Raw genomic sequence first — 12,898 nt, 5'->3', positions numbered from 1 at the left:
CCATACAGTGGGTCTTCCACCCAAGCCGTCACTCCAGGACATAGTGCCAGGAGAGGATAAGTATGTGGGCGCGTGAGCAGTGAGGGGGTTGATGGAACCGATGGGTCAGGCAATCAATCACTTGCAAATGGAGCAGGGTGTTGCACATGGTAAGAAACATGCATCCTCTTGCAGCCCTTCTTGCTGACTTACTGATTTTTGTTTTCCCATCAGCATGTTGTCCTTAGTCACTGTTCACTGAAAGCCATTCCAACAGATCACTGAGTAGCTGGACTGTAAAACTAAGGATTGAGGAGCAGGTGTAGCCGCAGCTGGTGTAGGTTTCTTAAGCAGCTTGCACAATAGCGTGCTTTAATAGATCAGCTGAGCTCTCATGAGTGTCACCAGTGATGTTCAGCAAAGCCTTCATGTTCTCACTGTGTCCCTGCCCCTGTGAATTGAGGAGCCACTCTCCCCTTTTCTTGCTCCTACAGGGCCAGGGAGAGCAGTGGGTTTGGAGGGCAGCCTCCCAGGCAGCTGGAAAGAGGGAACAGCTTCCAGAAAGCACTTACGCGTTCTTCCCGTGATGCTGAGGGCAACCACTGGTGAGATGCAAAAAGAGTGGCGAGGAGCGTGTCAAAGGAGTCAAGAAGACATAAGTACTGTAAAGAGGGAGGTTCAGCAGATGGGTTGCTTACCTCAATTCTAGCGCTTTGGCTGACTCCAGGGGTGGGACTCTGAGCTGGGAGGCTTGGTCAAAAGGTCAGAACAGTGCACTTGCAGGAGCACTTCACAAGACCAGCTTCCAGTGTATTGGACAGGACTTGTGGTAGCAGCAACCTGCTTTGCAGCTGACTGAACTCTTGGTGCAAGAAACCAGTGGTGGCAAGATTCGAAACATGAGCACAGCAGGCAAAGTAAGCAAAAGTTTCTATTTAAAGAGTTTATTTGCTGTAGCTGAGTAGTGCGTTTTTAAATGCAGTTTCTTTGCAAGGAGCCCGTAAGTCCTGGTGGTACAGCCTAGATGAGAGTTTAGGAGGAAGGTGGTACAGAAGAGATGCCTTCACTTGCAGGCCACTGTACTCTCCTAGGAAATGGTTGTTACATTCTTCAAGGCAATAATTTATTTATTCTTTTAAACACAGAGGCAGCATAGGGTAACAGCACCAGAATAAGGATAACCTTCCCTTAGGGCAAGCAAACTGGTTTTAATCTCTGACTGGAGAGTTTAAAATATGATCCAATGTAGTAAGTGTTCAGCTCAATGTATTTATCAGCTCTATCAGTTTCCATTCTGAGATCCCACAATGTTTTAAACTATTTTTAGCTTCTTTATAATTCATATCTGTGGGGTTTTTTCCTAAAAAAAAAAAAAAAGTACGTAGTGTTAATACTGTGTTAAATTTCAGGGTGTAATTGCACTGATGTTAGGATAGTCATTAAATTTGAATATGCCTATAACAAGTCTGGAGCTTAAGTTAATGAAGACCAAAAGTCAGTAGACATGCAATGCAGTATTGAGCTGGGACTGAAAAGAGTATTCACATCTTTGCTAGGCAGTAAGTGACAAGAACTGTAGACTAGTTCCGCTGTTGCTTCTTGCACAACCTGAGAGATGCTGATATACACCCAGGGACATGCAAGAGGCCGATGGACGGGAACCCAGAGATGGGCTGCAGGCACACACCTTGCTGGAATGTGCCTTATGAAAGTACCAGGATCGTTTGCTGTTATTGCCAGCTGTCTGCACTATTCTAAAACCAGACAAAACGAGGGAAAAAATAGTGCTTTAACTCTGAGACAAGTGCAAAATTAATCGTAGTTCACTTGTAGGTAAATTCGCAAAGTTCAGTCCTCCAGCCAGCCTAGGACTGAGCATGGTAAACGAAGTGTTATGATGGAACTAAACTGCCTTGTTTTCACTGCATTTATCTTGGAGTAATAACGTGAGCTGCCAAGCAGTTTATGCGACCAAGCAGCATAAGCCGTATGCTCTGTAGAAGGGTGTTGCTGCACTTACTCTCCCCCCTGCTGCAGTAACTTGTAAGGCTGGTACAACACACGAGCAGAAAAACCCTGTGACTCATTAGTGCTTACCTGAATAGTTGAACTGGGTGATAGCGTGCTGGTGGTGTGTCTGTGAGATCCTGTTATCATTGGTAAAAGTTCACAGGCACTCAGCCATCAGAATAATACGGAGTTAACCAGTGTCTAATTGTAAGAGGTATTTATTTGTTCTCAGCAATCCACAGTTCTTAGCTACCTTTGCTCTTACAAACACTATGTGTGCTTTGCACGTGCCAGTTGTGAAATCACTGTTATGCTATGTGGAATACAGTATAAATACATAAGCCTTTTTTTTTTTTAAGTTTCCTTCAAATTATGGCCCTTAATGAGATCTTTGGCCTCAGTTTTGATTTTTTTGCTAATCGCACTTGCATTTGACACAAGATACGTTAAATTTAGTGCAAACCTCTCTTGAGTCTTGTCTTTTTCAAAGTGTTGTGTTCATTCCTACTTTAGGTCTGGCTGCCGAAACTGCACTATCTCATTTCACATGTTTAGTATTTCCTAGTAATTGTTTTCTTTGTTACCAGCTGACAGTTTGTTGATAATTAGATGTTATTATTTCTACTTCTGCTTCAAAAGCTTTGATACGAAAAAGCTGCTATATTTTTTCCCCTGAGAACTTGGCGGCACACAGGTGTTAAGTTCTCCCAGTCCCAGGGTCCCAGTCACACAGGCTGCTTATGCATGTGCTAAACTTCTTGCATCGTGGACTTGATTTGCATCCATTTCTTTCTCAAATTAATGCCACCTGAATGCTTGCAGTCAGTAGGACTTAATGCAGTGACTCAGTGACTGAGGGTGATGTGGAAAATTATATTCCTGCATTAGGCTCTGTATTCCCTTTTTAGCAATCCTGTCAGTTCCTGACACTGGCAGTTCCAGGCAATGCAGACTTCGTCACAACCTGATATACAGCATCATTCAGTGTGCCATCTCCAAGAAAAGACAAATACACACCAGTCATCCAGCAAAGCAAAAATGATCTTCCAAGGAAGTTAGAGGAGGAGCAATGAGGATCATCATGAAGAAAGTCAGACATGAGCTTGGTGGTGGAATAAATGGGCTTAGACTGTGCTTTGGGTTTTTCTACTTGTTTGTTTGGGTTGTATGGTTGGTTGGTTGCTTTTGTTTGTTTGTTTTCCCTGTAATTTTCCCTCTCCCCCAGATAGGAGGAAGGGTTTCACGTGCAGAAGTCTAAGAATCTGTCTGTGTGGTGCTTTGCAAATGCCATTCCCTTTTCCTTTGCTCTGCTTGCAGGTTATTAAATGCAAAGCAGCAGTACTGTGGGAAGCCAATACACCATTTTCTATTGAAGAAGTGGAAGTTGCCCCACCAAAAGCACATGAAGTTCGTATAAAGGTAGTAAAAATCTAAGAAAACTATTATGTCTTGCATTCTATCTTGCTGTTGACCATAATTATTTCTGTAGACTTTTAGGATCAAGTTAATAAACATTTAATAGGTGAGTAGTTACTATTCAGTGAGCTCCTATAGAACAGTCTTCAAGTCCTAAATTCGATCGTGAGGTTCTTTATTAAAAAAAATTTTAAAAATCAGGGTTGGGTTTCCCTACAAGGCAAAAATCCAAATCTCTTATAGCATGGAGCAAGAACTTCTCTTTTAATTTGTCTGAATGTGTGCTAGGAAATAGCTCACGGGGGCTGGGACGTTCCTTTTTTAACTGGGTATTGAGCAACGGTTCCATTTCAGGAACTTTCTCAGTGGAATTCAGCGGCTGTTTTCATGTTAGATCAGATTCAAGTTACATAAATGAGGAGAAACCGCTCATGGGGTTGACAACTCCATTTGTAAAGACATGCCTGAATGTTTCAAAAGAAATAGGCAAAATGTGATGTGAAATACTATGTGTAGCCTAAATTTTAGTATATGTAACATATATTTAAAATATATAAATAATATGTAATAATTATAATGTGGTTATATATAATAATATATCGTTTTATAATGCATATTTTATATAACACCTATTATATGATATATTGTAATCTAATCTAAATATAAGTAATGTAAAACATATTAAATATTTCTATGTTTACAAATATGTGGTTGTTAAATCATATTTACATAATTTTGTAATATTTCTGAATATTACCACCTTTTCCTATTATGTATTTATATATAAATACTAGGAATAATTTATTCTGTTCTTCATATATATTTGTACTGCTAGAATATTGGTTCTACCAGATAATCAATAAGACTCCCTATAGAGCTCAGCAGATTTATTGTGTGCGTCTGTGATTTTGCAGGGAAGCAAGTGACTTCTCCAAAGAGCTGATATCATTTCACTTTTGCATACGAGGTGACATAGTTAAATGCTGAAATGTTCTTGTCTTTCCTGTAAACCAGATCGTGGCCACAGGGGTCTGTCGCTCTGATGACCACGTGGTAACCGGTGCACTGGTCAGGCCCTTTCCAATAATTCTTGGGCATGAAGCAGCTGGTGTTGTGGAGAGTGTTGGGGAGGGAGTAACTTCGATCAAACCAGGTATGAAATGGCACTGAACACAAACCTTGTGCTGAGTTTCCAGACTCCTGTTTAAGTCAAAGATGATTGCACGCGTGAGTACTTGTATTGCAGAGGAAAATATTCCAGCTTTGAGATTTTTCAAGGATACCTTAAAGGACACTGCATGCTGTTTACATCTTTCTGTATTCGCAACCTTGATTTATTTTCAGATTTTCTGTTCAATTTCTTTTGGTTTTGGCAAAAACATCTGCAGCTTGCTTTCCACCTACATAATGCTTTTGCTGCCATGGGATTAAGAACACATATTCTTTGGTGTTAGTCGTAGAAAACCAGGTATTAGCTACACATTCTTTAAACACAGTTTACACAGCTAATCTCTCTCAAGAATAAGGCAGAGCAAAGCATGGTCTGTGTGTTCAATCAGTTCACTTTAAAAGTTTCGGGGTGTGACTGGGGTGCCCACCGTGCCGCAGTCAGTGAAAGATGCTGATTTTCCTCCAACTGCTGCAAGATGGGACAGGACTTCTATACGCTTTTATGGGACCGAAAAAGTTCTAACAACTAAGTTATTAAGATAAAATATGCAGTGCACAGAATCTGCATAGAAATACTCAATTTTATGCAGGCAGTTTGTTACAAAACCTAAGTAATTCACTTTTAACACCTCCATACTTCCAAGCGTCTTTGTACTGGCAAGAACTATGAAGTGTGTCCAAAGCAGGTTGCTGTGTATGATATGAAGAGATTTTTTATCAAAGATTTTTGCTTTAACTGCGGAATATATATATAGAGAGAGAGAGAGTGAATTTCGGTGATGGCTCTAACTGCTTTTTCTCCTATGTCTGGGTTCATAAATCACTCTGTTGTCTAATCCTAGCTGCCACATGTTTCCTGGTGAGCCACACACACATGCACGCACGCACACACACACAGAAACACACAACACACACAAAATCATATTTCTCAGATGTTGCTTAATTTACACCTTCAAGTTCTAAAAAAGGTTCCAAGAAATGCAAAGTTTCTTTAGCAGAGTGATTACTAAACCCATGTCAAAGTTCTAAGTTAACAGAGGGTTGGAGTGATGGGGTCGTTTCATGTTCTGTAGTCATTTTCCAGTTTTTAGTGGAAATCAAAGATTTCTTTTGACTTTCAACATGTCAGGGATAAGCCACATTTTAGAGCTGCCAAATCACAAATTGATCTGTATTAGGGCTTACCTGTTTGGAGATTATTAGGGATTCACCAGACATCATTGCTGTGGAAAATGCATAGCAGTAAAAAAACTGCACTGCGAAGCGATGTGCTACTTTGTTAATCAGATAATTGTGCTAGAGATTTAGAGATGTTGTCTTAGCTTGTATCACCACTTTTCTGACAAATATTTTACCTACCTTTACTCCAGTGCAACAGTAATAGGACTGCAAATAGGAAAGAGACTCAAGAGGGCCAGCAAATTAATTAATTTCCCATTCTTTGTACGCAGAGTTTACAGCCCGGTTACCTTGGCACTCCAATCTGCTGTCCTAGTGGATGTCAATTTTTATCCCAGTTTCTTTACTTGTGTATTACTATTTTCCTCTTAGGTAGAAGATGCAATGAACTGCTGATGGAGTACTTTGGGAACGTCAGTAGCTAACATGGTTTTATGACGTAGCTCAGACCCAGTTCTATGAAAGACACCTGAAATTTTGCGTATTGAAATTATTTGTAATAATTTTGCCCTCCTGATGTCCTTTATAACAGAGAGAGGTGGTTTATCTTCCAAGGGCGGCAGAAGGAAATAAAACCAGCACTGCACTGCTAATGCATATTTGCCTAGGAATTAAAAGCACTTGCTTCATGTTTTACCTGCATGCTTCTTGTTTGCCTCTTTTAATCCTCTGTCATTACTGTTTTATTTCTAGGAGACAAGGTTATTCCACTCTTTATTCCACAGTGTGGGAAGTGCAACTGTTGCTTAAGCACCAAGGGTAATCTGTGCATTAAGAATGAGTAAGTTTTCCTGGGTTACCTACAACCCTCCTTTGATTTTTATGCGTACAAAACTGATCACATTCAACGAACCTCACTTGACATTATTTCTGGTTGTCTTTCAAACAGGCTTGGTTCAGGTAATGGATTAATGCCTGATGGCACCACTAGATTCACCTGTAAAGGAAAACCAGTCCACCATTTTCTTGGTACAAGTACCTTCAGTGAATACACAATAGTGCATGAATCTGCTGTAGCCAAAATCGATTCTGCTGCTCCTCTGGAAAAAGTTTGTCTAATTGGCTGTGGATTTTCAACTGGTTATGGGGCTGTTGTGCAGACTGCCAAGGTGAGTATTGCGGTGGGTGCTTCTGGTGTCTCATGGGGTCTGTTCAGGATTGTGTGGCCTGTGAGCAGGTGGTCAGCATGGCAGCCGGGAGGTACAGACTGTTGAGTTCAGGGTGGAAAGAAGATACCAGTTCTTTGCCTACTTCAGTTTCTCTGTCTCTAAGGTACTTAGAAGTCTTCGACTCAAAATCCAGTAAAAATACTTATTACCATCTAGGAAGTTTTCTCTCATAGCCTTATCACCCCAAGAAAATAAATGTTACAACAGAGCTGATTTGTTTTATTGTAACTTAAGGCTAGGAATACATGGAAACCTATAAATGGAGCACTCATAATTTGTAGCAATACCTGAATGAGACTTTTTCATCTGGCACTGTCTCCAGTGGAATGACACTATGGATCTTAACACCACTGGAATAGAAAGCATCATTAAAAAAAAAGGTGTCTCTAAACCTGAAGCTAAGACATGGAATGAAAACCTGGTCTCACCAATGTATTTTAGGGACCATTTATCTTAGTCACATGTAGGATTATAACAGTATGGCTGGCTACTGCACTAGTACAGTGTGCATGTGCAAATTCCTTCTCAGCAGGTAATCTCTCAATTACAAGAAGTGGCTTAAGTGAAAACATGTTGATAATAAGAAACTGCATTGTACTTTACCTAGACTGTAACAGTCTGCCATGTTTCTGTGGTTTATCATAGGTGGAACCAGGCTCCACCTGCGCCGTCTTTGGCCTCGGAGGAGTTGGCCTCTCTGTTGTCATGGGCTGCAAGGCGGCTGGAGCTTCCCGCATCATTGCCGTTGATATCAACAAGGACAAGTTTGCCAAGGCCAAGGAGCTGGGAGCCACCGACTGCATCAACCCTAAAGATTTCAAGAAGCCTATTCATGAAGTGTTAATTGAAATGACCGGCCACGGCGTGGACTACTCATTTGAGGTCATCGGCCTTATCGAAACCATGGTATGCAACCAAAAGATGTGGCCAAATGAGGGGTTAGCATGTTAGCTCTCTCTTTGCTGACCCACTGAGCACCAAGGGTGAGCAGCTGAGCACTTGGCAAAATGTCAAGCTAGCTTCAAACCTGTTCAGTCCAGCTGTCTGCCACTGAGATGCAGTGACAGAAGCATGCTCAACAACTTAGGAAAGGCAACGTACTCTCCTAGCCTAACCAGAGTGGCTAAATTTCACATAGCCTACTGTCTCCTTTTCAACAGTGGCTTATCTCTAATGACGAAGACAAAATGGGGCAGCAGAACAAAGCTAGGACATAGCTAACCCGTGACAGCAGAGACAGCGTGAGCGGATACAGTGGAAATTGTTTGAAGTGCTTTCAGTTACAAAAAATGAGTTGCAAGCTGAGCCCTGAGGAGGAGAAGGAATTCAAACTTTGGTGCCCCAGGGATAAATGTTACATGACTCTGGGGTGTCCCTCTGTTTCCAATGCAGACTGCAGCCTTGGCTTGTTGCCAAAACAACTATGGAGTCAGTGTGATTGTGGGAGTGCCCCCCGCAGCGCAAAAGATCACTTTCGACCCCAGGCTCATCTTCATGGGCCGTACCTGGACAGGGTCCATCTTCGGAGGTAAGGACTTGGAAAGAGGTGATTTAACTGGTTTGGGAAACTTGTAAATCATCTTGAATGAAATGGGATATATCTAAATTCATTGCTTAGCTTGTCCTGTTGGAAGTAATATTAATAGCACAAGGGGAATTAATTATGGGAATTGTTAGTTAATGGCAGGAGAAGGAGAAAGAAAAACAGAGAGGGAGGGAGGGGCAAAGAAGGAGGAGAGAAGAAGAGGCAGAGAAAGGAAGAGATAAAAAGACCAAAACAATAGAGGGGGAAAAAGGGGAGAAAGAAAGTAAGAAGGGAAAATGAGGAAAAAAGGGAGGGAGAAAGAGAAAAAGGTAAAAGAGAAAAGGGAGGGGAAGGGAGGGAGAAGAAAAGAGAAAAATAGAGAAGAGAAAAAGCAAAGGAGAAAGATAAAAGGACAAAGGGAGAAAAAGATAAAACAAGGAAAATATTAGAAGGCTGAGTGGACGGGAGAGAAAAGACCAAGAGCGAAAAGGAGATTGAGAGGGATAGAAAGACAGAGGGGAAGACAAAGAGAGAGCGGGAGAGATGGAGAGTCAGGACCCTAAAGGACATCAGGGGTCAGTCCCACTGCATTTCCACAGAGGTCAGAGCCCAGCTCAGCCCCTTGCCAGCTGCCATCAGTCCCAGTTCTGTCTCTTTTCTGAGCCCTCCCAGCAGGGTGCCACACTCAGCAAGCCCAAGCTTACTCAAAACAAAGCTCAAGGCCACAGAAAACTTATATCCGACAACAAGTTTTTTCACTCACAACCGGTTCCTCTGATGTATTCAATAAATACCTGAATGAAACAGCAGAAACAAATCAGGTTTGTGGAAGGGCATCCTGCTATTTGAGGCAGCTTTATCTAGAACCATTTGTAAGCAAAAAGCACTTACTGGGTTTGTCCGATGTAGAATAGCTGCACTTTGTCCCGTGTTTCCTGCTGCCACTCTGTGTTACAAAGGTAAAGACAATTCATCGTGGTACACTGCTGTACAAAGATTATTTAAAAATTTAAGCTGCCATGAGTTTTATCTATTTTCACAAGCATTTAGTGTTTCATCATCCATTGTCTGTGGGTTTTTTTAGGCTGGAAGAGTAAAGATGCAGTCCCCAAACTGGTTGCTGACTACATGAAGAAAAAGTTTGTTCTGGATCCATTAATAACGCACACGCTTCCTTTCAATAAAATCAACGAAGGATTTGATCTGCTAAGGACAGGGAAGAGGTAAACATTGTTTAATTGTAAAGGTTCTATTTAAATAACCTAAAAGAGCCGTTTGGTAACACGGAGTGTGATTTCACAGCAGAGAATGGGGAAGGCAACCCAGTGTGTGTCCATGAGTTGCAACTGTAGTAAAAAGGCCAGTAAAGCTTTAGCTTTCGAAGTGCAGCGTGCCCTGTCTGTCCCTGCAGAGGAGCTTTCAGATTGTAGTTTGAGCAAAGACTCTGGGTGGCAGAGGGAGAAAAGAGCACATACATGAGGAAGGCTCTGCCCACCACCCACTGGAAAAGAGCACACAGCCAAGGGAGCCTGGGAATGCCAAGCTGTAGAGTGCCAGGGATTAGCTACATCGCATTCCAACAACCATTTTAAGAGGAGGATCAGGAACGCAGAAATGCCCTATGGCTACTGGAAGACCGGCTCACCATTCCTCTCGTGAGTTAGGGAACAGAAGCCGAGTGCAATTAGGCCTCAAGACACTGGGCAGTTCACCTTGAATTTCAGAGCTTTTCAAAAATTAAAGCACTTGGTGTATATATACAACTAGTATTTGCAAACTCGGAATTTAGCTCTCATGCATTCCTCAAATACTGTGAGAGTTCAGCTCAGACTGTTTTCATAGGGTGTTGAAATCAGAAATATTGTTTGCCAGAGACATTTGACAAGATTCACCATGTGAATAATTGAAAATTCTCCTTGTCAGAAGCGGGAAATATATTTGTATATCTTAGTACATGTGGGGACTACCCTTTTTGAAGGTTTTAGCTGTTTATAACTTAGACAGTCTGGAGAACTACATCAATATTTTCTTTTCATTGTCATTTGCTAGCAGTTATTTTAGGTGCTACTTGCTCTAAATATAAAAAGCGTATAACAGAAGAGTTTAGCCCCTGAGGTTTGTTCTCAGGTTCTAAATTTGCAGCACACATTCATTTTTTGACTGTCCTTATTACAGGCATGCTGTAAATGTTTGGTTTAAATTTTAGTGTGGCAAATAGAAAAGCAGTGAGGACAGCCATCAGCTGTGCTAAAATACTGACAGTCAACCTGAACACAAAGGCCTGTTGCAGCTGATCATTTTTACTAAGTGAAACACTTCAGTGTTTCAGCCAAGAATAATCTTTACTGTTCTGAGCTTACTCTTAGAGCCATTTGTAAGTGGAAAACTGTGTCTAAGCACTCCTCCAGGGACTTCCCAGGCTATATTTGGTGATTAATTGACAGCAGCCCTGGGAATCTTGAGTGAAGCCTTTGCAGTCTTGCATGGATTTTGTTCTCTGCATCTGCGTCATTTTGCTGCAAGCTGGGGCTGGAGAGGGGCAAGGAGGGAGTATCCTGATTGACAGCTACAGCCTAGATTTTCACATAAAACAGCAGTATTTTGCTGATGTTAGCACAGGGGCTTTTCCACACACACTAACTCATTATTTTATATTGCAGTATTCGCAGTGTCCTGGTGTTATCGGATTCCTAATTGTTAAGCAGCAGATGGCTCAGCAGCAGGACAAACTTAATTATCCTCCAATACAACTGATATGAAATACAAACCAAGACATTTCCAAAAGGTCTATCGCCACCACCAGCCTTCACTAAAAGGATCAAACTCAAACCCCAAACTTCAAGCACAGTGTTTATAAATGAAATGATCTTTTCCCTCCTACTTCTTTCTCCTGATTCTTGCTTTAAATGATCTCTGTTATGCTGCAATTTTCTTTTAATAGCCAGTTATGAATTACAAGACTTGCTGCTATCACAAGTGTTATGAAAGGTTTGGATTGTTTTTAAATGACTTTTAATATGCAATCTTTTAATAAAAGAAAAACAAAGGAAACCGTTTCTTTGGGCATCCATTACAATGAGAGCTCAACAGATTAGTGCATGCAACTCAGCACAGAAAACCTCTAGGTCAGAACTATGCATCCATCCTGAATGATCTGAGCATTCCATTACCTGATAGACTAGGAAATTAATGCAGAGATTAAAATTTATGGTCACCATGTGCCTGAATTTTCAGTAAATGGCATTGAAGTAAATCACAGACTGGAGAATGTCTCGACACTGGACATCTTACCAAATTAACACTTCCAAGCATTTTATAGAAAACTGATGTGTTGTGAGTTGTTTTTTCTTTCACTTTGTATCTCTCTCTTGGGGATGTCTTAGTCATTTTCTCAGTATAGTTTTAGACATTTCGCCAATTTACACAGGGCCATCTGATGCTTGGGAAACAATATGAAGAAATATGAATGTGCATCAAGAAGGGTTAGTTGTTCCCATTAAAGAAAGGGAAGGTTTGGTAACCTTTAAGTGTGAATACAGAGTAAATGGGAAGAAACAGGCAACTGGCAACGGTTTGCACAAAATCAAACATCAAGCATCTTACTGCTTTCTGCACTGGTAATGTGGAAACAGGAGCAGAGGCTCGTTCTATCTCAGCAAACATGGGCAACATTGACTTATCTTTTGCAAGTACTAATCAGAGCTCACGGGCTCTCGCGTGCATGGGAACTGGGTAGAAGAGCCTGTGAAGGAAATGGGACCGTGTGCTACTGATGACTTGCTTGTGTCAGCAGAAAGGGACCTTGAGCAGCCCAGCTACGTTATTGATTCGAAAATATGTTTACCAAGAGATTAGACTTTAACAGAAAAGATCCTTAAACTCATGTGCGTATAATCAAATCAGTTTACAAAGCAATTAAGACCCAAACTTCACTCATTTGTTTCTCTGGGGTTACCTTTGCAGACACGTCTGAAGATTTTTCCTGGACCATAAAATAATTCTTTTCAAGTGCAGCCCGTTTGAAGAGTTCTGAGCTCTTTCAAGGCAGGTTGTGTGTGAACTGGATCACTACTCAAAACTGAGGGGGTTTAATTCCACCTAATTGATCTCACCTGTAGTAGCATGGATTCAGCAGAAACAAGAGCATAATAATACCTCCATTCTCAGAGTATTCTAGCCAAGTATTTTCAGTGGACACCAAGCTAGTTTACTGTACCAGGTAAGGTACGTTTATCTCATGACATAAACAGAAGCCAAAGAAGGCCTGCTTAAAACACGCTTGTGAAGACAGAAAGGAGTACAGAGCGGTAGAGTATTCCTCATATGCCAGATATTTTTTTTTTTTGCCAAGGCATTCGCTGTTGCATGAAGGGTGGAGAATTTAACGACAGTCTTCAGAGCAGAAGAAAAAAAAAAAAAGCTATGAAATAAAAGAACAAACCTGCTCACT

At 41.2% G+C, this 12,898-nt stretch overlaps 1 protein-coding gene across 1 annotated transcript; it reads left to right on the top strand.

Moving 5' to 3' along the window:
- Window positions 1-3,226: 3,226 nt before the first annotated feature.
- Window positions 3,227-11,423, top strand: LOC135987920 (alcohol dehydrogenase 1). Its single transcript, XM_065633263.1, has 8 exons — window positions 3,227-3,408; window positions 4,420-4,558; window positions 6,448-6,535; window positions 6,644-6,863; window positions 7,569-7,829; window positions 8,316-8,451; window positions 9,533-9,671; window positions 11,109-11,423. Exons 1-8 carry the CDS (start codon window positions 3,274-3,276, stop codon window positions 11,140-11,142), a joined length of 1,152 nt encoding a protein of 383 aa, XP_065489335.1. The 5' UTR covers window positions 3,227-3,273; the 3' UTR covers window positions 11,143-11,423.
- Window positions 11,424-12,898: the final 1,475 nt, after the last annotated feature.

This window comes from Caloenas nicobarica, chromosome 4, assembly GCF_036013445.1.
Source record: "Caloenas nicobarica isolate bCalNic1 chromosome 4, bCalNic1.hap1, whole genome shotgun sequence".
Lineage (NCBI taxonomy): Eukaryota > Metazoa > Chordata > Aves > Columbiformes > Columbidae > Caloenas > Caloenas nicobarica.
Note: the sequence above shows the minus strand (reverse complement) of the source record. Positions and strands in the feature narration are given on the sequence as shown.

What these genes read in the sequence shown, in the direction of transcription:
- LOC135987920 (XM_065633263.1), top strand. Translation starts at nt 3,274, where the DNA reads ATGCCATTCCCTTTTCCTTTGCTCTGCTTGCAGGTTATTAAATGCAAA. An exon ending in AATCTGTGCATTAAGAATGA is followed by an intron (nt 6,536 to 6,643) that starts GTAAGTTTTCCT and finishes TCTTTCAAACAG; the next exon opens with GCTTGGTTCAGGTAATGGAT. An exon ending in CTGTTGTGCAGACTGCCAAG is followed by an intron (nt 6,864 to 7,568) that starts GTGAGTATTGCG and finishes GGTTTATCATAG; the next exon opens with GTGGAACCAGGCTCCACCTG.